Consider the following 26262-nt stretch of genomic DNA (forward strand, 5'->3'; position numbering starts at 1 on the left):
TTAGTAAAATGAATTAACTGGTAGAACAAGTTGTTAAAAGTTATTTACGAAATTGAAGTTATTAAACGCTTTGCAACTTCAACTTCATTGTTTACATAGGAACAAATGAAAAAATGCAGTTTAAATGTACTGATATATAGCAAAGATTTAAACATGCTATTCGCTGTTTTCACATGAAAAAATATTTTATTACCATTTTTTAATTGCTTCTTTACCTGTTACAAAGAGCGAATTTTTTTTAACACTTTAAAAGCATTTTATACTTAAGTTTCCCCGACGATTTGTTTTTGTGGAAACAATAACTTCAGTGACAAATGATAAGTGATCATCTGAAATCAAAAGGAAAAATACAACACACTGAAAAAAAAACCAGAACTAATTATGTTATAAAGTACCAGCACTCTTTGTGCAATTCGTAAAATATTATGCCGTAATTTTTACAGTAATGTTTAATTAATTTGAGTGATTCAGAGATTTTTTTATATTTGTGATTATTTCTTAATTTCCCAGTGATTTTTAACAGATATTTCAACTTCAGTGGTTTTATTGTAAATTTTCGTTTCGTAACATATTTCAGTGAAAATGAATTTTACAGTATAAAGTACCGGTACCCGGAGTGCCGGTACTTTGTACCGTAATTTGATCCGGAATTTTCTACAGTGTAAATGACAGTTAAAAATGAATTCAAATGAAATAAAGTGAAATTTTAGTTGGTTTATTGGTATAACATACATTTGCAGACTTGTGTGCTCAATTAAGGCTTATAAACCTTTGCCAAGTAGAAGAACAGATAGCACAATATGGAGAAGGACATCACAAATAATACATCCAAGGTTACGGCGGGATTCGAACCCGCCACCTCCAATCTTAACAGAGCATTTAGCGAGCAATACCGCTCTGCCAGGGAGGCCCCTGAGTTTTTGATTCAATCTTAGAATATATCGGTTAATTTATTTTGAAACAACGCATCTAGTAAATGTGTCATTTTTTAGAGACTGTTGTTTTGGAAAAAGGCATCATTCAATCATATTACTGCATACATTTTCATACAAATTATGTAATTTAATGCTTTTGAGTCTCTATTTCTTCTGCGGGAGTCTGTAGAAGAAAGTTTGTGTCAACAGGATTATAACTACATAAGCCTTATAGTAGAATATTAAACGTTGTATTTACTTACAGTAAGCTGCACCAGCACGAAATTGTAGCTCTCAAACTTAGGTTAAAAGAGACAGAAAAACCTAGGATGACATTCAGAGGATGAGTTTATCTGTACTTACTCTATCTACTATAAAATACCCCTTTATTCCGAAAAAGTCGGAGATGTGGTCAGGGCCGGTTCCATGCCTTCGGTCCCATTTGACTTGCACTTTTCTGCACATGTCAAGCGACAACAACAAAACAACAACTATAAAATGAAATAAAGAGTTCAAAATAAATCAAAAAATATATATTTTGGAATTAAGATTTTTTGTTGTAGGGATACTCAGTTAAAGATTTCTAAATATACATGAATTAAAAATCATGATGGTCAGTGTTTTTGCAGTTTCCTTGTCCTGAACTTGATTTACTCACGTTATTTAAAACAAGAATTCATTACATTATTTTGTGAAGAACATTAGAAACTAAAAGGATACGGAGTCTTACTACACTGTCCACTTGGATAAACTGTTCATAGACAGTGACAAATCACAATCCACTGGCACAAAATAAATACATTTCTAACTGGATCATGGACAAAAATTACATTTCCACGCACATCAGAAAACATATTAGGGGTTTTATTTTACAAGTACATTTTCTCTCAAATAATATCACAAAAATATAAAATTCGCTATATATAATCTCAAAAGGTCCATTGTTGTTTAAAAACTAAAGACTTACAAGCATACAGAGTTGAAGATTTATCGCCAGAACATTATTTCCTAAATTATAGTTCATTGGTGATTAAAATCCACTGCCATAAGAAAAATAAAATTTTTGGATGGATCATGGGTGAATATTACACTTCTATGCAGCTACCACATTAAAGATATTAGGGGTTTTATTCTCTCTTAAGTACATTTTCATTATAATTCATTCATTCATTCGTTCTTAATTTAAAGTTCATTGGTGATTATAATCCATTGAAGCAAAATAAATAAAATTTCTAGGTGGCTCATGGGCGAATATTACCTTTCCATGCAGTTACCACTGAAAAAATATTAGAGGCTTTATTTTAAAAGTAATGCAAATGTGTCACATTTTCCCTCAAGTAATAACTTAAAAAGATAAATTTCGCCATATATGATCTCAGGAGCTCCATTATTGTCTAAAGCGTTAAAAACCACAAAAAATAGATAGTTGAAGATTCATAAACAGAAATCTGTTTCGTAAATTACACCTTATCCATGGTTATGAACTAGTGTTTTATGTAAAGGACTAATTTTAACAGTGGACCAATTACAACTTTGTTCATTTGGGACACCCAAGAGTTTAAATCTAATTAAATCAAAGAATTTAAATCTTGTATTTTTCCCCATCTTCGCTTACCTGTGATGCTTTCTAGCTAAAACAAACAAGAGGTGCACAAGCTTGAAAATAAAATAAAAATTACCTGTATGAACTTGAAGGTAAGACTATCCTAGTTTTTTGATAAATGAATTTTGATATGAATAAGGCCTTCATATAAGGTTTAGGAAACTATGGAGCTTTTAATTTTTGGTTGATTGATGTTTTAGATTTCTTTGTTATCGATTTCTACTGATTTCCGCTAACTATGTTTATGGATCATTAAGGAAAGAAAATGCATTTCATGCTCAAAGTGAACGATAATTTTACTCATAAGCACATAATTTCAATCATTTGATCAGTATATGTTACTTTTTTTTAAATTAGTGTGACTAATTAAAGCAGTTTATGTGAATTTTACGAAATTAGTTACAATTATTTGTAAATCTATAAATAATCGATGCATTTATAACAACGTTTTCTTAAAACAAATTATAAGAAAATTATTAATATAGAAATAATTTTGATAAAAGAAGAAGTTTTCTGAAAACTATACTTTTGTGGATAAAATAAATTAAAAATGAATAAATTTCTGTTTAATGTGTAAAATTATCATTGAGTTATCTCTTAATTAATTAGAAATCATCTTTACTCCGAAAAATACTTTTAAAAAGAAGAACTTTTGAAAGTCATGTTTAAACATTACAGTGCTGAATTAGATGAAGAAAAAGTAACACAGTATACCTCTAAAAATATAGTTGTTGAGTAAATAATTCTTAAAATACTTATTTATGCATAAATTAAAATACGTAAAATTTATCAACTATTTACACAATTGTGAAATAATTATCTTCGTCTAAAGCAGAATAATATTTATAACTTTAATTAATTAAGATTATACAGCTGAAAAACTATTTTAAAACTTCAATATCAGCATCGACTATGATTGAACTTCTTTTCTAACAAATATATCATTTTTCGCCGGTAAAGTTTCTTGTAAAAACAGGTAAATTTTTCTTATTAAATCAAGATACAAGACATAAAGATATTGTTTTTTATGAACATATTTCCCTACAAACCTTATAAATTTTTGATGAATAAGCATTTCCTTCCTTCCTCACTGGCTCGACAGCCCAGGATGGGCCTTGGCCTTCTCCAGTAGTTTTTTCCAAGCTGTCCTTCTTTTGGCAATGGACTTCCAATTCTTTATTTTTAATATAGATAAATCTTTCTCCAGGGTATCTAGCCATCTGAGATTTGGCCTGCCCCTTCTACGTGTTCCTGTCGGCCGGGCATCAAAAATCTTTTTCACAATACGGTCTTCTTCCATTCTTACTAAGTGGCCTGCCCATTTTATCTTTTGGACCTTAATGAATCTTATGATGTCTGGTTCATTATATGATCGATAGAGTTCTAAATTTGATCTTCTTAACCACTGACCGTTTTTATTAATTCCTCCAAAAATGCACCGTAATATCTTTCTCTCAAATATGCTCAGCATTTCTTCATCTGCACGAGTCAATGTCCATGTTTCACAAGCATATGTTAAAACTGACCTAATGAGGCCTTTAAATAATAACAGCTTTGTTTTTCTCTTGATTACATTTGATCTTAAAAACTTTCTTAATCCATAAAGGCACCTATTTGCTGCTGTGATTCTCTTTCGTATTTCTGCAGTTACATCGTTCCTGTTATTTATTTCAGAGCCTAAATACGTGAAGCTGTCCACTACCTCGAATGAATGTCCCCCAATTTTTAGATGGGTACTCCTGTGGGCTGTTTTAGTACAAGGCATATATTTAGTTTTATTTTCATTTATTTTTAGACCCATCTTCAGGGCCTCTTTCTCTAAAGAAATAAAGGCCTCTTCAAGTGCTCTTGGTGTTCGAGCAATAATTCCTATATCGTCAGCAAAAGCCAACAATTGTATTGACTTATTAAATATAGTTCCTCTGTTATTGATTTTTGAATCTCTTATTACCTTTTCTAATGCTAGATTAAAGAGGAGACAGGCTAAAGAATCTCCCTGTCGCACACCATTTTTTATTTCTAATGGCTCTGATAAACAATTCTGTATTTTTACCATGATTTTAGTTTCACTTAGTGTTAGGTTAATCAATCTCACCAATTTTTCTGGTATTTTAAATTCTCTCATTGCCATGATCAGAGCTTTTCTGTTAATACTATCATAGGCGGTTTTAAAGTCAATGAACAGGTTGTGCAAATCAATTCCAAATTCTCTCGTTTTCTCCAATATCTGCCGAATGGTAAAAATTTGCTCAGTAGTTGATCTTCCCCTTCTAAAACCACTTTGATACTCTCCTATTATTCCCTCTGAAAACATAGTAAGTCTATTGAATAAAATATTTGAGAATACCTTATAGCTCGTGCAAAGTAAGTTAATTCCTCGATAGTTTGAGCATTCAAGAACATCTCCCTTTTTATGAATTACACAAGTCAAACTAATTTTCCAATCCTCTGGGATTACTTCCCGTTCCCATATAATTAGTAATAGATCATATATTTTCTTCGCAACCTCCATTCCCCCACCTTTTATTAATTCAGATGGTATGGTGTCAGGGCCAGGAGCTTTATTGTTTTTTAATTTGTCAATTCCCATGATGACCTCTTCCAACGTTGGAGGTGTAACCATTTCTTGGTTATGCATCTGTAAATTGTCTATTGCTATCTCGTCTTCTTCCTCATCACCATTCAACAGATGGTCAAAGTGTTCATTCCATCTGTTCAGCACCTCTTCTCTATCGCTTAAGATCGTTCCTTCCCTGCTTCTGCAAGAGTTTGTTCTTGGCTTGAATTCCTTGCGACCCAAGTTTATTTCTCGAAAGAAAGCTCTGCTTTCCCTTGATCCCCTTAAATGTTCAACATTTTCAAAAAGATCTTCGAAAAATAATCTCTTTTTTTCTTTATGGATCTTCTTCTCTTCTCTTCTTGCTTCTTTATAAGCATTTTCAGCATTTCTTGCATGCCTTGAACTTATCATTCTTTTATAAGCCTCATTCTTTTTATAAGTTGCCATAAAACAATCATTGTCAAACCAGTCCTTTCTTCCGGTTCTCTCGATCTTTTCCACAACCTGGTCTCCTGTTTCGATAAGAGCTCTCTTAATAACATTCCATTCTCTGTTAACATCATCCCTTTCTGAAGAATCATCAGTCACTTCAAGCCTCCTTTCAATTTGTTCCTGGAACTTTTTTCTTGTAGTCTCTTTTTTTAGCTGTTCACCATCATATTTTTTCAGACGTTCTCCGCGAGCTTTACGAATATTTGATATTCTGGCTCTAACCTCTGCCAGAACTAGAAAATGATCGGAATCTATGTTTGCCCCACGATAAGATCTTACGTCCAGTATATCCGATTTGTGTCTTGAATCAATTAAAATATGGTCAATCTGGTTGTAAGTATTTCCATTAGGAGATTTCCAAGTCATTTTATGAATTCTTTTATGTTGGAACATTGTACTTGGTATGACCATATTATGATCTGTAGCAAAATCTATGAGTCTTTTTCCGTTGTCATTTGAAATATCATGAAGACTATACCCTCCAATCACTGGCCTGAACTCTTTTTCCACTCCAATTTTTGCATTTGCATCCCCTAGAAAGATTTTAACGTCATTTTTAGGACATGAATTATATAATCTATGTAGCTCCTCGTAGAAAAGCTCCTTTTCCGCGCCATCTTTGTCCTCTGTAGGAGCATGAAAGTTGATAAAACTGTAGTTAAAGAAAATGCCCTTTATCCTTATTTTGCATAGTCTAGGTGTCCTGCAATCAAAATCAATCAGAAGTGGTCTTATTCTCTTACTCAATATGAAACCAGTACCAAACATGTGTTTTTCNCACTTCAGCAATGCAGTAAGAACGGCACTTTAAAACAAAACTCCTCTAGTTACGCTCAATTTGCGCTTTTGTTTTCATATTTTGCAGTCTGGCAATCTTGTTACGAAAATATTTTTTAAATCATTCTTGAAAAATTTCCCGTTCATGTAAGTACATGTGAATTCGCTACTCGCTTTATAAGTTTTGTTTTATTCTGCTTTTTCTTTTTCTTTTCTTTTTTTCTTTTCTTTTTTTCTGTTTTTACGTGTTATTTTTACTTATTTTACTTATTTTTACTTATTTTACTTTCAGTTACTTTTACTTATTTTTACTTACTTTTACTCTTTTATTTGTTGTAATTTTTGTAAAATTTTTTTTTGAGTGCTCCTCACACTATTGTATTCACATATTTTGCTTTGGCTATATTGATACAATATCAGTAAGCACTCCTTTTTGCTGATATAATCGTGTGGGCTGATGAGAAGATTATATCTTTTATTTTCTGGATTTTTAAAAAAAAAATTTATCCTTTTTTTTTCTTCCCCCAGTTGTTTGTTATTTTTTTATTATTATCATTCCCCCCACTTTTTTCATATGCCAGTAACTTTCCTTTGTTTTATCTTCATTATCTTCATTCATGTCGGGAGAGCTGTATTAAGATCTCCGTACTTTTTGAGTGCTGATCGTGAGAGCTGTATTAAATTCCCGGTCATGGTCTTTTCTGCGTTGTCTTTAGCGGCTGATCGTGTCCCTTGCACGTTGTTTGTGATGAAGATTGAGAAGCAGTAGCGTGAGGAAGACAATGAAGCCGTCACAAGTAGCAAGTTAACTGTTCAATGAGGACCGACCATCGAAATAGGCGTGTTTTAAGTCATGGCCGTGTTCACATCACGTCCGGGTCACCAATGTGGGGAGAGTTCTTATCGACAATGTCATCCTTCATCTATGAAAAGGTACCCTAACATAGAATCGATTTAACATGTCTTAAATATTAGTGAACTGAAATTGTACTTTCGTAGTGGTAGACATACTACACTAATACTTCTGAGAATTGCGTACTCAACACTCAATAATGATTTGTAAACTTTTTCTTTTTCGTCATTTAGATTTTATTTTTTGACTTTTCATGTGTACAATTATCAAAAAAAATAAATAAAATAGAAAATAAAAAAAAATTAAAATGAAAACACCCTGAATAATTTTTGATCTAATTATAGGATTTTCATGCACTTAGACTCACTAGTCATGCACTTAGACTCACGAGTGGGTGACCTTAAATATGCTAATTAATTTGTGCAGACGCTATTTTCAGCTACGAAAGAAAACATAAAAACGTATTTTTTCTCTGAATAAAAATACTTTTTTTTCCAATGGATTCCTTATTCTCAATATACAGGTGGTAACCGAGAAAACTATCGGCGCCCCGATAGTTTTTTCAGGAGAGCGGGCATTTTAGATGACTTAATATTTTTACGAAACTGCTCAAATAGTTCTTGAAAAATCAAATTTTTAATAAGTCGCATATTTATACTATTCCGAAGATTTCATAAAAAATATTAAGTCATCTAAAATGCATTCAAAAATTGTAAACCTTACAATTCAAAGTGTTTCGACTATTATTAAATAATATTAAAAAAATCTGGTTACATTTGGAGTTATATTTGGATAAACAAATTTTATAACTGCGTGCAAAAAATTTTCACTTTGCTTTAAAAGTTCTTGAGCTAAATTGAAATACACATAAATTAAGTTTAACATTAAAAGATATAAATTTTTGGCTGTTCTCTTGACCAAATTATTGGGACCATATTTTCCATATAACGGCTGCTCATTATATTTTGATGGTAAGAAACCCAAATCTATCCAACAAAAGGCAAGTTTATTCAGAGATAGTATGTTTTTGTATCCTATTTCACAAAATATTTCTGCACTAAACAATTAACAAATTTGAGGTCTTCGCTTCAAATCATTGAGTTTAAGTAGCAGTTCAGAAATATTAAATCATTTGATAAAATTTTTTTGGGAGTTGCGTTTTTTTTTCGTGCACTGTACATGATTTTGACTTTTATTCGAGAATCATACCACATATATATTAAAGACAGTAATTCCGGAACACCGTGCATGTTTCAAGATGTAAATAAGTATTAAAAAAAGGGAAATATCTGTGAAGTTTATAATTTGGAGGATTGCTATTAATGTCTTAAAATCAATTAACTCTTAAAATACTTCATTGCTTTTTTTTTCACTGGTATTAATATTTTTCAAAATAAATGTTGTACAATTATTTTAGTCTTATGTAGATGCATAAATAAGGATTTCTTATTTTATTTTGTATAATCTGTTGATCTATTACCTTAAGCAGTTTAATTTTTATTATAATACAGCAAACTAACAGTTACGTTTAATATTCTCAAAATAATGACTCTAAATTCATACAATTACAAACAGAGAACAGTTCTAAAGATGACACTTAAACTGATATGTATGAAACATTTATAAATGATAATTTGTACAAATGTTTCTACAATTCAAAAGCCTTTCTCATTTTCCGAGAAGTTGACGCACCACTTTATAATTAATGAAGATAGTGACTTATCTCTAAAACGTGAACTTAACTTTGAATTATAAAATTAATGAATAAGAACTTTAATGAATAGCAGAGGTGTTCTCTTAATTGTCGCCGAAATTTTAATAGCTGTGCATCTTTTGAAATAGAAATAGCTTAGATCTGGAATCCTTTTATTGAAATAACTTACTGACATAAAGGTTTATGAAGGAGTTTAAATACATACCATTGTGAAATCTGGCATATCAATTTAAACTTTAGTTGATGTTCTTGTTTTAATAGCTTTTAACTGTTATATTGTAATTTTATAATTTGTGATTCAAGTATGAACAATTAATTCGAAAACACTAGTAAAATTTGAAATAGATCCATGGCCTGAAAAGGTGTTCTTTAAATTATACACGATGAAACGGTAGCAGTGATTTATGTTTCGATGATTAATGATATTTTTTAATTAAATCTTGACTCACTTCATGGTTTATATCATCTTTTAAATCTTAGCTAGAAAAATATATTTTGTTTTAATGAATATATGTGAAATAGATGCTCGACCTGAAAAGATGTTCTTTAAATTATGCTAGATGTAACGGCAGCAGTGATTTATATTTCGGTGATTAATGATATTTTTTAATTAAGTCTTGACATATCAGTCTCTGTATAATCTTTTATATCTTAGCTAGAAAAATATATTTTGCTCTAATGAATATATATTTTGATAAGTAGATGCAAATTGAATAAATAGCTGTTAAATAGGTGCACTACCAGAAAAGGCGTTCTTTAAATTGCGCTAGATGTAACTGCAGCAGTGACTCATATTTCGATAATTAATGATACTTTTTAATTAATTATATATAACCTTTTAAATCTTAGCTAGAAATGAATATTTTGTTTCAATAAAAATACACAAATTCATTTAAAGTTTTACTGTTTTAAAGAAAATAATGCTCTAGCACTCATATGCAAGTATATAACCTTTTAAATCTTATCTAGAAAAGAACATTTTGCTTCTATAAAATACACAAATTCATTTAAAGTTTTATTGTTTTAAAGAAAATAATGTCCTGACACTAATATGCGAGTATATAATCTTTTAAATCCTAGCTAGAAAAGAACATTTTGTTTCTATAAAATACACAAATTCATTTAAAGTTTTATAGTTTTAAAGAAAATAATGTCCTAACACTAATATGCGAGTATATAACCTATTAAATCTTAGCTAGAAAAGAACATTTTGTTTCTATAAAATACACAAATTCATTTAAAGTTTTATTGTTTTAAAGAAAATAATGTCCTAACACTCATATGCAAGTATATAACCTTTTAAATCTTAGCTAGAAAAGAATATTTTGTTTCAATAAAATACACAAATTCTTTTAAAGTTTTATTGTCTTAAAGAAAATAATGTTATTGTTAGAAAAGTGTACAGTGTACAAAATAAAAAACGGATCACCCTGAATAACTTTTAATCTAATGATTAGATCCTCATGATCTAGAACTGAATCTTAATGGTTCGAGGGGGTGACCTCAAATATGTTAAGTAATTAGTGCAGACGATATTTTAAACTACGAAAGCAGACACGAAAACGTACTTTCTCATACCTTATTTGTGATTGATTTGGATTTCTGACCCTCAAAATATAGGAGGTTGCGGCAATCTGGGAAATATGGTTAGGAGAGCGATCCAAAGTTTTGACCCCTTAATGTTAATTTTACTTTTTGTGTATTTCGCCATAGCTGGAGAATTCTTTAAGTGAATTGAAAATTTTTTGCATACATTTATATAATTTAATTATCCAAAGATATTTCTATGCAAAAAAATAAATTCTAGTAAATATATTATTCTTTTTATTATTTTAGTTAATAATAACCGAAAAAAGTTGCAATTGTTTACATAATTTTACAGCATTTAATTTATTTTACATGGTAAAATGCAGAATATAATCGAAATTGATTGAAAAATTCCTGAAAAATCGAATTTTTAAAAAGTTGATTGCTTAAAACTCGATTTCTCAGGAACTGTTCAACCGATTTCGTGCAAACCATGTAAAATTAAAATGTGAATTTTACATGGTAACCATGTAAACAGTGTGCAAACGAATAACAGTGTGCAAACGAATGTAACAGTGTGAATAAACGAATTCTAAACAGTGGGTAAAATTTTTTCAATTTGCTTAAAAAGCTCTCGAGATATGGCGAAATACGCAAAAAATAAAATTAACATTAGGGGGTCCAAACTTTGAGTCGCTCTCCTGACCCAACTATTAGGAGAATATTTCCAGATTGCGGTTACCCCTTATATTTTGGGGGTCAAAAATTCGAGTTCGTCGTAAAAAAGGTATGTTTATTGAGAGAAAATACGTTTTTGTGTCTGATTTTGAAACTTAAAATATCATCTGCACAAATTAATTAGCATATTGAAGGTCACACTCTCAAACCATTTAGATGGGGTCTTAGAACGATCCAATTATTAGATCAAAACTTGTCCAGGGTGGTCCGTTTATTTTGGCACACTGTACAATTTTTTGTAACATTGCATTACGAGTTCATAAATATAGTAGAAATAAGAGTAATTATCAGTCATGTCGAAGAATAAAAAAATAAAAAGCACTTTTTGGTGGATAACTCAAAAAAAAAAAAAAAGAACTTAATAAAGAAAATTTTTAAATCAAAATGCATTAAAGCATTTTCTTCATCTGTAAAAAGGTACTTCATTTATAAAAAAGATACATTTTTAACACTTTTGTAAATGGTTTGCCTTGAATTTGAGGTACCCACAGAAAATTCAAAAATCAAGGGCATTGCTAAATAAAAAAAATTTTTTTTGCTTGATTTGGAATCAAACCGAACAAAATATTATAAATATGGGACACAAAGTGTCTGCAACTCATAATGAAATTTACAAAATTAATTTGAAGATAATATATTATTTATATCGACAACAAAAATTGACCAAAAACTGAAAATTCAGTTTCTTGTTTGTGAAAATTCTTCGGAGTGATACCTTTTTATTTTGTGCTTACGATCATGACAGATTATGCATTTGCTGAAAAAAATTAGATAATATTAATTCGAATATTTGTATTTAATTAGTTCCTATATTAATCATTAAAGTGACAACAATATTCTGTACTTATTTCAATATAAATGTAAATTTTCAATTTAATTAGTCCTTAAAACTTTATTTTGAATGATTTATAGTACGCAGTAGAAAATATTTTTTTCAATTGCTGGTGATAAAGTTGTTAATCACTATTATGATAGTTTTGAAGAAATATTTAGTCGGAATATATATGTGTACAGACAATGCAATTCAAATATTTAATAAAATTATCCTATTAACTTTAAAAGATCAACAAATTACATTGTTTGTATTTTCTTAGAGTTATAAGCTTCTACGTACGTTCTGTAACAAACTGAAACTTAAAAGTATGTTCAGAAATATTTCAATAAACAAATTCTGAAAATTGACTATAAACGTCAGTATTTTTTTTTAAAAAGTTTCAAAGCAAAAGATATGATCCGAAATCGATTAGATTATTTTATTCTGTTTTAGAATTTTTCCGCCACTGTTTATGGATCAATGAATGGAAAGCAAAACTCTCTTTTCCTTTGCGCAGTTTTTGCGCAAACAATTTTACCCTCGAAATAATATAAAAAATATAAAGGGTTTGTATTATTATAGTATAAATTCATACTATACTGAGTTACATTGCATTTTTACGCGTTTCTTGTGCATTGATTACGCTGCTTAAGCATTTCATAAACGCATAAAATGCAAAACTTTTTTCTTCAACAGAACTAAAAATCTCCTTTTTAAGCGATTCAACAATTCTTTAGCAGTATTTCGTTAATTTAGATAATCATCATGTCACGAAATGGCGTGATGTACGAAAATGTTTTCTTAATTCGAAACCTCATTGTAGTGCATTGTTGGAGGTTGTTAACTAGAATGACGAAATATTAGACTTAAATATTAGACAATCGGAAATAAGGTAGCAAATAAAGCCAGCTGGTCCGTATGATGATCTAGGAGTTTGTCTTGTACCAGAAAGATCCGGTGTTCTAATCCAGTTTAGAGCATTAGTGCAATTCATCTCTTTGTTCCATCTGTCCTTGTTGTGTTGTGCCGCCTATATTATGGCACCTATATGGTGCCCAAGATGAAATTTTTATTAGAAAAAGTAGATACACTTCGAAGTTTTTTTCTCTGGGGGGATAAAACGACAGAATATTTCTTAAATTTTGACGAAATTCGTTTCCTCGAAGAAGTGACGATAGTTATTTTATCACTTTGACGACATTTTCGCTTGACATTTTCGCACCAAGAGAGGGTTTTGTCAAAAACGAAGAAAGTTACGTGATATTTGAGTATCTATTTTTTTAGCAGTGCAGAAATGAATATATATTTAGATTAAAATATATTGTCTACTTTCATTTCAGAATCCCAACCAAGGAAGAAGCATACACAGGCTCATTTATGCTTATGAAAGAGAAAATGTTAGCGAGTGGCAGATATTTAAATTCTTGTAATTAGGAAGAAAAACGTATCAATTTTCTCCATGATAAGCGCTATACATTTCTTTCTAAGTAAGTGACTTTTTTTATAGTTAATAAAGGACATATATAGTTTAGAAATGTGTATAAAGCTTTTTTACACAGGGAATAAAATTATTGAATCACATTATTTTGATATGGGATAACTTTAAAGTAAATTGCTACTGTATGTTAAAATATACATTAAAATATCTATGTATGATATTAATATATAATAAATTAAGGCCTTTATGATATACAATTGTTGTTGAAAAATGCATCAAAAAAGTTAAAAAAAAAGAAGCTATTTTATCATAATTCAATGATTAGAAAACTAATTTTTAGAACTCGACTGTATGCAAAAAATTTGCTCCTTCTCTCGCAGGTGGGCTAAAACTATAGGGACGATATCTGCCATATAAAGAAAACTTTTTAATCAAGTTTCCGCAAAGATATTTCTGAAAAATAAAATGCATAATCCAGCTAATAAAATTAAAATATATGGTATTTAAACTATTTATATGTTAGCTGTTAACCGGAAATTCTGATTTTCAAAATTATTGTCCTTATTACACATTTAGTAAAAATTCAAAAATGAAAAGTTAATTTAACAGAATGCATGGTTATGCCATGCTCTATGGTATGATGATAAAGTTACCGAGTTTTATCGTCTTTACCGAATTTCAACACGCATTATAAAACAATATATTATTGCTAATTTTACCAAAATCATAAGCAATCTTCAGTAAAAATTACCTAGCTTTTTGGTGTCACGGTAAATAGCCAGAAACACGGGAAATGGTTCCATATTTTGTTAGATCTGACCATGCTCTTTTCCTCGGTGTATATTGTACTTACCTACCATGTTTTGATAATCAAAAAATATAAATGTGTCTAAATATGTAGAATAAGTAAAAAGTACTTTTTTGATTTTGAATTTCAGATAATTAATCAGAAATCAGATTCAGAAAATCAGATAATTAATCAGAGCAAAAATTAATAATGGCAATACTTTTTTTAAAACTTTTGTACAACATGCAAAACGAAAACGAAAACACCTTAATAATTTTTGGTCTAATTGTCATAATATAATGGACTAAGATGCGATGTTACTGGTTTGTGAGATTAACCTGAAGTATGCTTTTTAATTAGTGGAGATGCTATCTAAAGGTACTAAACTGGACACGAAAACATTTTCTTACGAATAAACATTTTTTTCATTTAGTGCACATGAACCCTTGACCTTCAAAGTATTGGGGATATCAGTAATCTGGAAAATAGAGTCTCATTACTTTGGTCCGATCACAACAAAAAAGTCGTATAAGTCACATAGCTTGGCCAAGTTGTTCGCCAAGTCACATAGTATAGAAAAATCTGAAAGTAGGAACAAAAGTTAATTAGAGTGACATATATTTTTTGGTTCATTGTACATTGGTACAATATAAAGTTTCGGAATAGGAATTCGTTTGTTTCATTCAGATTCTAAAAAAAACTTTGTATTTCTAATAATGCCTTAAATCAAAATCTACTAGCATCAATAATCCTTCAAAAATGAGTATATTCCATATTCCATTCTGTAATATCTAAAAATATATATTTTATCATTTTATTTATTATTAAATATTTTCTTCATTTTCACTGAAATTATACAATTGCAAATAATTCAAATAATAATATTCAATATTTTTTGTTTATCATCCTATATAGCTTTGCCTTTTATAAGCGTTGGTCTGAAAATTACAAGATTTGAAGTACCCTCTTTAGTAGTTCCAGGGGATTCAGCTATTTTAACGTGTTTTTACGATTTGGGAAAAGAAAAACTTTATTCTGTCAAATGGTATAAAGATAAAGTGGAATTTTTCAGATTCTTTCCGAGCCTTTCACCACAATTCATGTCCTTTCCAGTACAGGGAATCAGTATAGATGTAAGTTTGCTTCCTTAATATTTCACTGAACGCTATTTCAAAATTTAAAAGTGTGTAACTTTATAAAATACTAAGCACTATTTGATAAATAAGTGTACCAAATTAGAAAAAAAGTGTGCTCATGGAGCCTTTTATTTATATGCTTCACGTGCTCTTTTTATGATACGCATACAATCACTGCTATTGAAGACAAAGGTATTTGGTAATTAAGGTATTAATTATAATTTGAAAAAACCTGAATTACAAGTTTAAATTACGAAGATTTTATTATGGAAACAATGTTTACTCAAGCAATGTTGAAATAAAATAATATATCTTCATCGTGTTTGCCTTTAAGTGACAAGAGTACAATTGCATAGATTTCCAATTTAAAAAATTACATAAATAATTACAGTTGACAAATGTCATTAATCTTCCCTTTATCACGAAGTTTAATTTAGTTTACTGTGAGAACACTGATAGATTTGTTGAAATATGCAATCACTCTTTTTAAAAATACAACTATATGCTTTAAAATATCTTTTGGATGATTATAAGAATTGGATTTTTGTCGTCGATTTGGAGAAAATTTATTGATTAACTTATAAACTTTTGCGTCACAATGTATTTGTTTGAAGATTGATATTTTTAGTTTGATATATAATATTGATTCTGGGAGCAGTCTTTAAATGTGCATTTTTATAATGAACTCAAACGACATGAAATTTAATGAAAGAATATTACTAATATATGAATCGCATGAATAGTATGTAAATCATATCACACGTTTTTATATCCATTAATTCATTAATTATAAATGAATAGGCATAATGAAAACATAAATATTTAAAATAAAAATATAATATAACCCTTTTTCTGATATCAGATAATGTGGCATGTTAAGTTAACCAACAGCCTTCTCTCAGGATTTTCAACGAAATATAACCGATGAAGCTATTTGCATCTATGTAAAATGTTTAGGTTTATGATAATAATTTATTTTTATAATGAATTTAATTTAAAAACTGGTACAACTATTCTTTCAAATCAACAATTGCTGGTTTTTCAAGCAATTTTAACGATATAATACGAAAATACATGATTTTTGTTTTTCTGTTAGGAGACGTATTGACTGTTTTGTTTGAAAATTCTTGAATATTTTACTAGTATGCAAATATTCTTTGCAAAAAAACAAAGCCCTTTGATATGTCAAACTATTTGACACTTCCTCTAGACAGTGATCCTTTTATAAAGATATTCAGAAAATTCCCTTGAATTGTTTACTCCTTTGATGTTGTTTTTAACTTTCTAGAACATAGAACGGAGCTTTTTTTGAGAAATTAAGATTCCTTCCCAGACAATTATTAAAAATAAAAAATGAACTAAACGAAATTGATTATAAAGATATAAGGAATTTCGCGATTACTCGATTTCCGATCATATGGAACACTCGGTTATTCATCGCTCCTCTGACATGCAACTAAACATATTTTAGAAAGATGTTCGAGACTAATAACAAGTTTTCTTTCATGGTAGTCAATTATAATTGAAAAAAAATGCTAATTATGGGTGATTAACATATTACAGGAATACAAATTAATACACGTGATTTATAAATCTTATGCTTATAAATCGAGATTTTTGGTTCGTAAAAGAACTGTTAGAAACTTCTCGGAAAAAATAGTTAAATAACAATATTTAAATGATATTTTTCCATATTCAAGCAAAACAGTCAAATAACCATAAATAAGATGGTATTCAAACAGTTATCTGTGAGAAAAATCTTTTATTAACTGCTTTTCCCTAATACGGTTAAACAACAAGAATTTTACCATTCCAACTAGGGCTCCCTAATGAAGCTGGTTAGTTTCTTGCAGCTGAGCACATATTGTAGTAGAGAAGGATAATCTGTCGATCTCATAACCGATAGAACAATGGTTCGAGTCCCTCCGTTGACACCAGTCTATTTTCTCCATTCCCTTCAGCACTTGAAGATTTTTCAGTGTCTTATCCTCTCTATTTTGTTACCCTGGACTTTTAGAGTGCTATTATCTTATTCATACATAGATATCAGCACTTTAACACAAAAAATGTCTAAGTATGTCCTATCGCTTACTATAGGAGAAACAATCATACTCCACGGTTCATTTGATAAGACACAACTCAACAGCAACCTAATTCCAATGTCCATTCCCTGACAAAAAGCCTATCTCCAATCTCCGGTTAAATCTTTTTACGGTTTTGAAACCGTGCTGGTTGTAAAGTGGTTTGTTAACCATACTAGTAAACGGTTCCAAAACTGTGAAAGTAAAAAAAAATATTGACCGTACTCTTTACAGTTAATTGTATAATCAGACTGCTACCATTTATTTTAGATTTTAGCTTAAATTTTGAATGAAAATTCAAACAGTGTAATATTGGCTTGAGACTCATAAATCACATAAATTCCGATAAATTAGTAAGAAAATTACTACGAAAACATAATATGGTTATACAATTCCAGATTATCTATCAAGCTCTCCCCAGCGATATGCGACGAAGCATATCTGAGAATAATGTTTAAAATTTTATACAAAATTTTTTCTTACATTATAAATCTTTATAATTGTAAACAATGTTAATTTTCTTGTAATTCATTCATTGTGGGAATATGAGTCTTTATAAATTGTTAATGAATCTTATGTATATGAATCAAGATATGCGATTCATAAATAACTTAATCGCGAAAGGCGGCATGTGATTCATAAATCACATAAATAAAACTGAATTGTCCGAAAATTCATAATATAAATACATCTAGCCTTCACTCATGCGATTCGTTTTCAAACGTCCCTCCGACTTGCAGCGAAATACATCTGAGGAAGCTGTTTACAAAATGTTCTCGTATATTATAATCCCTTAAATATTATAATCATTAAAAATTGAAATAAATTCATACATTGCAGAAATTTATAGATTGCGGAAATATGACATAGTGTACACGATTCATAAATCTTATGCTTATGGATCTAGATGTACGAATCCTTGATTGACGTCGTGATTAATTACTTGATTAATGTCGATATGAGATTTAAAAATCACATATATATGTAAATGAATTAGCCAGAAATTCAAAACAAAAACATAATGGAGCTCTCGGCCAGATACCAGAGTATATGACACATTTGTTTATCAAGTACTTTCCTCCCACTTGTAATAAAATAAAACTAAGGAAGCTCTTTGGGATTTCATACAAATTTGTTTCTTATAAAGGAATTTCTTTACGATGGAAAATAATACTATTACGAGTAATTCCTACATCGAAAGGATATGAATGATTGTAAATCTTATCATGAATCGTTGATCATAAATCTTGTACTATGGATATGAGGGGAGGAATATAAATGAGGAGTATAAATGAGGAATATGAATGTGAATATGAAGGATATGAATGATTTTAAATCTTATCATAAATCGTGATTCATAAATCTTATATTAATGATTCAAGATGTAAGATTTATAAATAACTAGAAGACGATGTGATATTCATAAAGTGCTTGAATTTAAAATAGTGATATGGAAAGTACGAAACTTTATATCACGATTCACGAGGTAAGGATGAAAAGTAACTGCTTAAGAACACGATTCATATTGATTAAGAAATTACTCCCTCATTTCCCTTTATGATATTTACATATTTTTAATAATTTTAATTAAAAATAATAAATAAATAATTGCGAGAAACTGATAAGATAATACTAGATGAAAAACTTCATTTGCTTCAAAAATATGCAAATTCGAAATAACAGTTGACTTGTTTCAAGCCCTGCTTTGCCCATCTCTGACACTGGGGTTTTTCTTATTTTTTTTTCTCTCCATCCTTTTCTCTCTTGGCTACCGTGGTTTTTTTTGCTTTGCTTCTCGCCTTTATTTTTTCATTTTCGTCGGTAACTTTACGTTTTATATTTCAAACCACTTTTGTTTCTTCTCAGTCAGGTACGGCAATTCTTGAAAATGGGCGCTTGCTTTTGAGCGCTTTCAACTTCTTTAAACTCTACTTAAAACTACTATTTCTTTAAAATATTCATTTTGTAAGTAAATCGAAAATATTGCCACTCAAAAGATATGTAAAAATAGTAAACATAGAAATATTCCCACACCTGTCAAATTATATTAACTTTAATTCTCTCAACTTCCTTTAACTCTATTGAAAACTGCTAATTCTTTAAAATATTAATTTTGTAAGTAACTCGAAAACATTGCCACTCAAAATATATGCAAAAATAGTAAACATAGAAATATTCCCACACCAGTCAAATTATATTAACTTTATTTCTCTCAACTTCCTTTAACTCTACTGAAAACTACTAATCCTTTAAAATATTAATTTTGTAAGTAAATCGAAAATATTGCCACTCAAAATGTATGTAAAATTAGTAAACATGGAAATATTCCCACACCTGTCAATTTATATTAACTTTAATTCTCTCAACTTCTTTTAACTCTACTTAAAACTACTATTTCTTTAAAATATTATTTTTGTAAGTAAATCGAAAATATTGCCACTCAAAATATATGTAAAAATAGTAAACATAGAAATATTCCCACATCTGTCAAATTATATTAACTTTATTTCTCTCAACTTCCTTTAACTCTACTGAAAACTACTAATCCTTTAAAATATTAATTTTGTAAGTAAATCGAAAATATTGCCACTCAAAATGTATGTAAAATTAGTAAACATGGAAATATTCCCACACCTGTCAATTTATATTAACTTTAATTCTCTCAACTTCTTTTAACTCTACTTAAAACTACTATTTCTTTAAAATATTATTTTTGTAAGTAAATCGAAAATATTGCCACTCAAAATATATGTAAAAATAGTAAACATAGAAATATTCCCACACCTGTCAAATTATATTAACTTTAATTCTCTCAACTTCTTTTAACTTTACTTGAAACTACTATTCCTTTAAAGTATTAAATTTGTAAGTAAATTTGGGGTAACTTAAATTGCATAAATAATGCACTTTTCTTTTTCTTCTTTTTAAAAGTCTTTTTCTGTTGTTTTGACACTTGAGAACTTCAGGCTCTTTCTTAAGTCATAATGAAAAGTTATTCTCATATTTTCCTCTTTGCTTACAGCAAAAGAAAAAAAATAAATAAATAAAATCTTTCTCAAGTTTCCCTTGCTTTTCTTACGTCTCTTCTTTTTTAGTTCCCTAGTGCCAAAGTGGCTTACACTAATACTTTGAAAATTGTATGCTTTGAAAATTGAAATCTTCGTGTTTCAACAGAAGGTAATGTTTTCTTTTGAAAGCTTGCATTTCATTGAGGTTTCTGGTTTTCTTTTTAATAAATTTTAGGATTTCAAATGCACTCAGTTAAAAATTAAAAAAAAAAGATGTAATCCTATATAAAAAATATTCTATAAAAGTGATTTCCTATATTATGCAAGTACAAAACATTTCTCATTCTACTCAAGTTTGAAACATCATTGTCGAATGCACTTCTTTTGCCTGTAGCTCCACAATCAATTTTATTCAAAAATATTACTGTTAGAATTTTTATTCTAAAATTACGGTCAAATAAATGGAAGCGGTCCATCCGCTTTAAGGTAAAGATAAAATTTTCGGTAAAGATAATTTTTTACCTTTACGATTTTGAAACCATTTAGAGCTTATATAGTTTTAAAAAAAATCCATAGATATAAAACTGTATGGTTTTTTTAACCAACTACATTTAGCATGTTTTTAAAAACCGTAAACAATAAATTATACGTGAAAATATGGAGCTAGACTTTTCGGTAGATCATAGGCATTGGTGTGTGTTTGAGTTGTGTTTTTTTTCAAATGAACTGTGAAAAGTGGGTAGTTTGTTTAGCTGCTTGTTTCACCTATCAAAGAGATGGGAATCACTAGATTTTTTTTATGTTGAGCAGTTTCATGGTGCTGTCAACTATGCGTGGATGAGAGTATCATATTCTAATAGCTCTGGGTAGCAAATTGTCGAGTTCAGGGCGATAGAAATTCTTTATGAGTTGAAGAGAATGGAGCAAATATTGTGGGTAAATGCTGGGATGCGAACCCTCGTTCTGTCGGTCATGAGATAGACAGATCAGCCTGCTCGGCAATAATATGCAAGGAACTAAGGCTGAAAAGAACTAAGTGGCTTCATCAATGGGCCCAGTTGATGCCATAAAATTCTGGTTCTTTAACCATATTATGTGAAAGCAACTAAAGCTTTTTCTCACTGTTAACAGTTTGAATACCATCTTATTTATGATTATGTGACTGTTTGTTTGAATATGGTAAAATAACAAATAAAATGTTATTTAACCTTTTTCCCGAGAAATTTCTAACAGTGTATTTCGTAGTTAAAACATGGTTTTAATGCAAAGGAAATATTTAATTTTAGGAATCATAGAAATCTTGAGAGATTTTTTTTTGCTATCCAATACATAGTGGTTGCTATAAATCACTTCTAACTGGCAGCTATCATGAAGCATTGCTATATTTTCAGCGATTATTTTTTTTAATTGTCTCTGGTTAGAAAAATAATATTAAAACATTATACTGCATTTGCTAATATTAATAATTAAAAAATACTATGAAACGCAAAAGTTTAACCAAACAATAAGAATCTCTTTTCTAGTGTTGAGTTTAAGTAGATTTTGGATGTTTTTAGAAAAAAAAAAGTCAAATAAAGTCAATTTAATCATCAAAAATATTTGAGTGACTGCTTTTGTTGAATTTGATAGCTGTCTTTTTTTGTGTGATTGAATTCCAGTAATACTTAAATTGCAGTAATTAATTTTGAAAATAAAAAAAGTATGTTTCTTAATTAAAAAAAATTAAATAAATGCCTTTCAAAAAAATTTTCATAAATATTTTTAGTTTTCCTATTCAGTTTGATTTTAAGCATTTATAAAATTTAAAATAAACCCTCATGAAAATGGGTAAAAATAGGTAGGAAAGCAAAGCAGGACATACATACATTACTCGCAATTTAATAAATGTGTGGATGAGGATGAAATACTTTGGACTAAAAATATAATTTTTTGAATTAAATTTATACAGCGAGTTAAATTTTAGCTCTTTCTAGCGAGTGTAAATTTTTTTTTATGAATTCAGATATAATTAGATCATTAGAATAAATGATAATTAGATCTGTTAAAGTTCTGTTTGTCAGGTTCCTGAATTTTTTGTTTTTAAAAAATGTGTCATTTGTTTGTTTATTTTAATGATGGGTTTTCCTGACAGACATGATATATGTGACTTTTATTTACTTACGCATTTAATTTAGTTGTCAAAGTTGTTTAGTTGTACCTTTTAATTTAGTTGTCAAAATCAAGCCAGAATACTGTGTATCTCAGAAACCTTTCCTTAAAGAGTGAAGGACAGTACACTTGTCAAGTATCAGCGGATGAACCTTATTTCGGTTGTGTACAAGTTCACAGAGATGTCGTCGTGTATAGTAAGTTGCACTGTATAAAATACCATTACTGAAAACAATTTTTTTTTGCTCGCAAGGAACCTTAAAGATTAAACAAGAATATTTTTTTAGTTTATTAATTTTTTATCATTATTTTTGTTTAAATTTGAACTTACTATTCAACAAGAAAATGAGGCATCATTTTCATTTCTCTAACGATCGATTTGGCTAAATTTTGATTTTCCAATTCCAGTACTTCTGATACGAAATCCACAAAACTGAATTGAGCATCATTAATTAAAATATTTCAAGAAAATTGGTAATCTTTGGATGATTTTTAAAAATTATTTTCTTAATAAAATGAATGTATTATAAATATTAATATAATTTATAAGTTGTAGAAAAACTATAATTGCATTTTATGTAAATGAATCCAGTTATAGAACAATTTATTGCGTGCTGAGTGATATTATGACTATTACAATATTTTTGGCAGCTGTAATATTTTGAAGCTTTTGTGAACTTGTATAACTTATAATCACTAAATTGAAAAATGAAAAGATATAAAATTAAAATATCACTTATGTTATGAAATAACAACAACTCTAAATTGCACTTTCTAAAACGGCACTTTCTAAATAAAACGTAAAATATTATAATAACTGTAATTAAATATCATAAAAATTATAACCAATGCTTTTTTTTAAATTTAGTAGTTATAATCACCAACATTTCAGATATGATATTTTTTGTGCAACTTAGAACCAGTGCCGGCTATTTGGGTGCATCATCCGTAAAATCCGTTTTTCCTTAAAATCCAATTTCACCGTAAAATATTATACCATAATTTTTACACTCATATTTAATGCGAGAAACTCTTGATGTTAATGTTATTATTATTTAGAAAATCACGGTATATCAGACTTTTTTGCTCCGTAACATGTTTCTGTAAAAATTCATTTTACCGTGAAAATTACTAGCACCCTGAGAGCTACTTTTTACCTTAATTTGATCTGGAATTTTTTACAGTGTGTGCAATATCGAGTTGTCTCCTATGGCAGTGTTTCCCAAACTTTTGAGTACCCTTTCTAAATTTTTCGTAACGCCGTGTACCATTAATTAAAAAATGATGTATTTTTTACTATAAAAAAACTGCACTAAATTTAAAAACCACAACTGGATGTTGTCACTACTAATTATTAACTGTTAACTCTGCAAAAAATAGCCTATAGAAAAATACGTAATAGTAAATTTTCACGGCCAACTTTGTTTTTAAATAAAATTTTCTTGAAATTTTCGTTAGTTGCAAGATATTTCGCATAAGAACGCGTACTGAAACTGTTCCCTTACCCCTGGGGGTACACTTACCACACTTTGGGAAACACTGTTCTATGTTCTGAGTGGCATTTTGTAACCTACTAAGCCATCTTGAATGCTATAATCCATATAGTTGATTCTCAATAATTTTATATTTTGACAAAATAATCATTAATTACGATACATAAATTTTTTTGTGATGAGCAAACTCAATAAATTTAACAAAAAGTTTCCTGTTGTTGTGTTGTTGTTGCACGCCCCCCATTGGCCAGCAGTGCTGGACCAGGTCCATGACGTTATACACCCTCAAAAAATCCAACACCGTCCATGGATCATCTGATAAATCCTGTTTGGTGAGCCCCAGGCACGTGAGGATAAAAGTTTTCTTGTTGTTATGTGGGGATTAATTGCATAAGAGTTTTCTAAAGGTAGCAGAGCCAACTTTTTTCAAAGGGCTTGTAGTAAATTGGTAGCTTTTCCTTTTTTGAGAATTGTTAAAATTCTTAAATTTACTCATGCATGATAAAAGCTATGAAATTAACGTCAGCATATTATTTAAATTATTTCACGATATGACAGACTGCGACTAGTTGAAAAGAAAATCCAGAGTTGCCAACACTTCCGATTTCACCAAAAGAAGTGAAAGTTGGGCTCGACATTTAATTCTTTTAAACAACTTTTATGCAATAAAAAGAATTTTGGTGTTACATTTTACTATAGATAATTAAATACATATTAAAGATTTATAGTCTAAGAATAATGTGTTTAAATGATAAAGTGATCTGCTTATCATAGTTGTCATATAGCAATGTACTTTTTCTTGCGTAAGATTTAACAAGGTTAATATATATTAGTGTTACAGTTCTGTAAAATTTTTCAGGAATTAGAATTCTTTTGTTAAACATTTTTCAATTTGAATTAATAAAGTCGTGTGCTTTTAGTACCACCAGAATCGTCTCCCAGAATATCAGGGGAAGTGACAGATTTCGGTGACAATCTTACATTGCATTGCTCATCAGCAAAATCAAAACCAGCTGCAAATCTTAGTTGGTACGTCAATGACGTTTTAGTAAGTACTTTTTTTTAAACATTCTAATGATATATTTTTTCGTCCCCACTATAGTCCAAACGATACTGCAGTCCTTATAACATAAAAAGGACTATAGCCTCCCTATGGTCAGTCCTCTTTATGTATCTTAAAAAGAACATGATTTTGTCATACTATTTTCATGTGCGAATAAATAGTATCTAAATTATTTAAGGGTGTAAATTTTAAACAAGCTAATTAAATGATGCAGAAAATATTTATTTTAAGAAATTAGATACAAAAAGCTCTAAAACGATGATTTTCGACGAATTCAGATTTGGGACCATTAAAACATGAGGAAGAGAGTAGAAAGTGTGGTACCGATAGCGGTAACATTTAAAAATTTCTAATGTTAGTTTCTTATCATTTGGCAATATCTCTGGTCCAATTTAACAACATTAAAAATATTTTTCATCTTTTTATAAATCTCGGTTATCCAAAAATAATTTCATACCAAAATTTTTTGTCTTGCTATTTATTTTGATATGAGATATGTATGCGTTTTAATATGACTTATTTTAATACGTAAATTGTAGCTAATGGAATCTGAAATTTAAAAACAATCGGATTCAATCATTTTATCGATCCTTAAATTGATATTTTAAAAATCATGCCTTTATCTTTTCGGTGACGCTCACTTTAATAGCAACAAGGACATTATGAGCAACTATTAAATTTACTCTGTCCTCAAGTCTAATTAGAATAGTTTTTATAAACTTTTTTTTATTAACAAACTCCTGCATTAATCTACTTCCAGTAGAAATTCTAAAATGCTTATATCTTAAAATTTTTGAAAAAAAAGGGTGGAAAATTTACTTTTTCTGCATTATATATTGAAGATATAGATATCGTAGCTCATTACTTATTATATGATACGTAACTCATTACTCATTACTCATATACACTCATTAAATTAACTTTAATACGTATATTGGTAACTTTTTAGTATTTAAATTCTAGTATGTACAAATCCAACTCTTTTGACCCGACTCTTTAAATTTTATTCTTGTCGCTTATGTGTATATTATTTTCGTAACCTTCGGAATATACTTTTTCTGTATCTAATATTAAGGATATAGATATCATAGCTAATTATACACCCACTAACATAAT

The 26262-nt window shown here is 29.2% G+C and overlaps 1 protein-coding gene across 3 annotated transcripts in view; it reads left to right on the plus strand.

Moving 5' to 3' along the window:
* LOC107449127 (cell adhesion molecule 1) overlaps window positions 1-26262 on the plus strand; it is a 73804-nt gene that overhangs the window by 41624 nt on the left and 5918 nt on the right. For all 3 annotated transcript variants that reach the window (XM_016064567.3, XM_016064566.4, XM_043055345.2), the window contains exons 2-5: window positions 13333-13479; window positions 15133-15350; window positions 22652-22787; window positions 25004-25131. In XM_016064567.3, the coding sequence (XP_015920053.1) occupies window positions 13452-13479; window positions 15133-15350; window positions 22652-22787; window positions 25004-25131 (510 nt within the window). In that variant the 5' untranslated portion in view covers window positions 13333-13451. The remainder of the gene's footprint in view (window positions 1-13332; window positions 13480-15132; window positions 15351-22651; window positions 22788-25003; window positions 25132-26262) is intronic.

This window comes from Parasteatoda tepidariorum, chromosome 5 (assembly GCF_043381705.1).
Source record: "Parasteatoda tepidariorum isolate YZ-2023 chromosome 5, CAS_Ptep_4.0, whole genome shotgun sequence".
Lineage (NCBI taxonomy): Eukaryota > Metazoa > Arthropoda > Arachnida > Araneae > Theridiidae > Parasteatoda > Parasteatoda tepidariorum.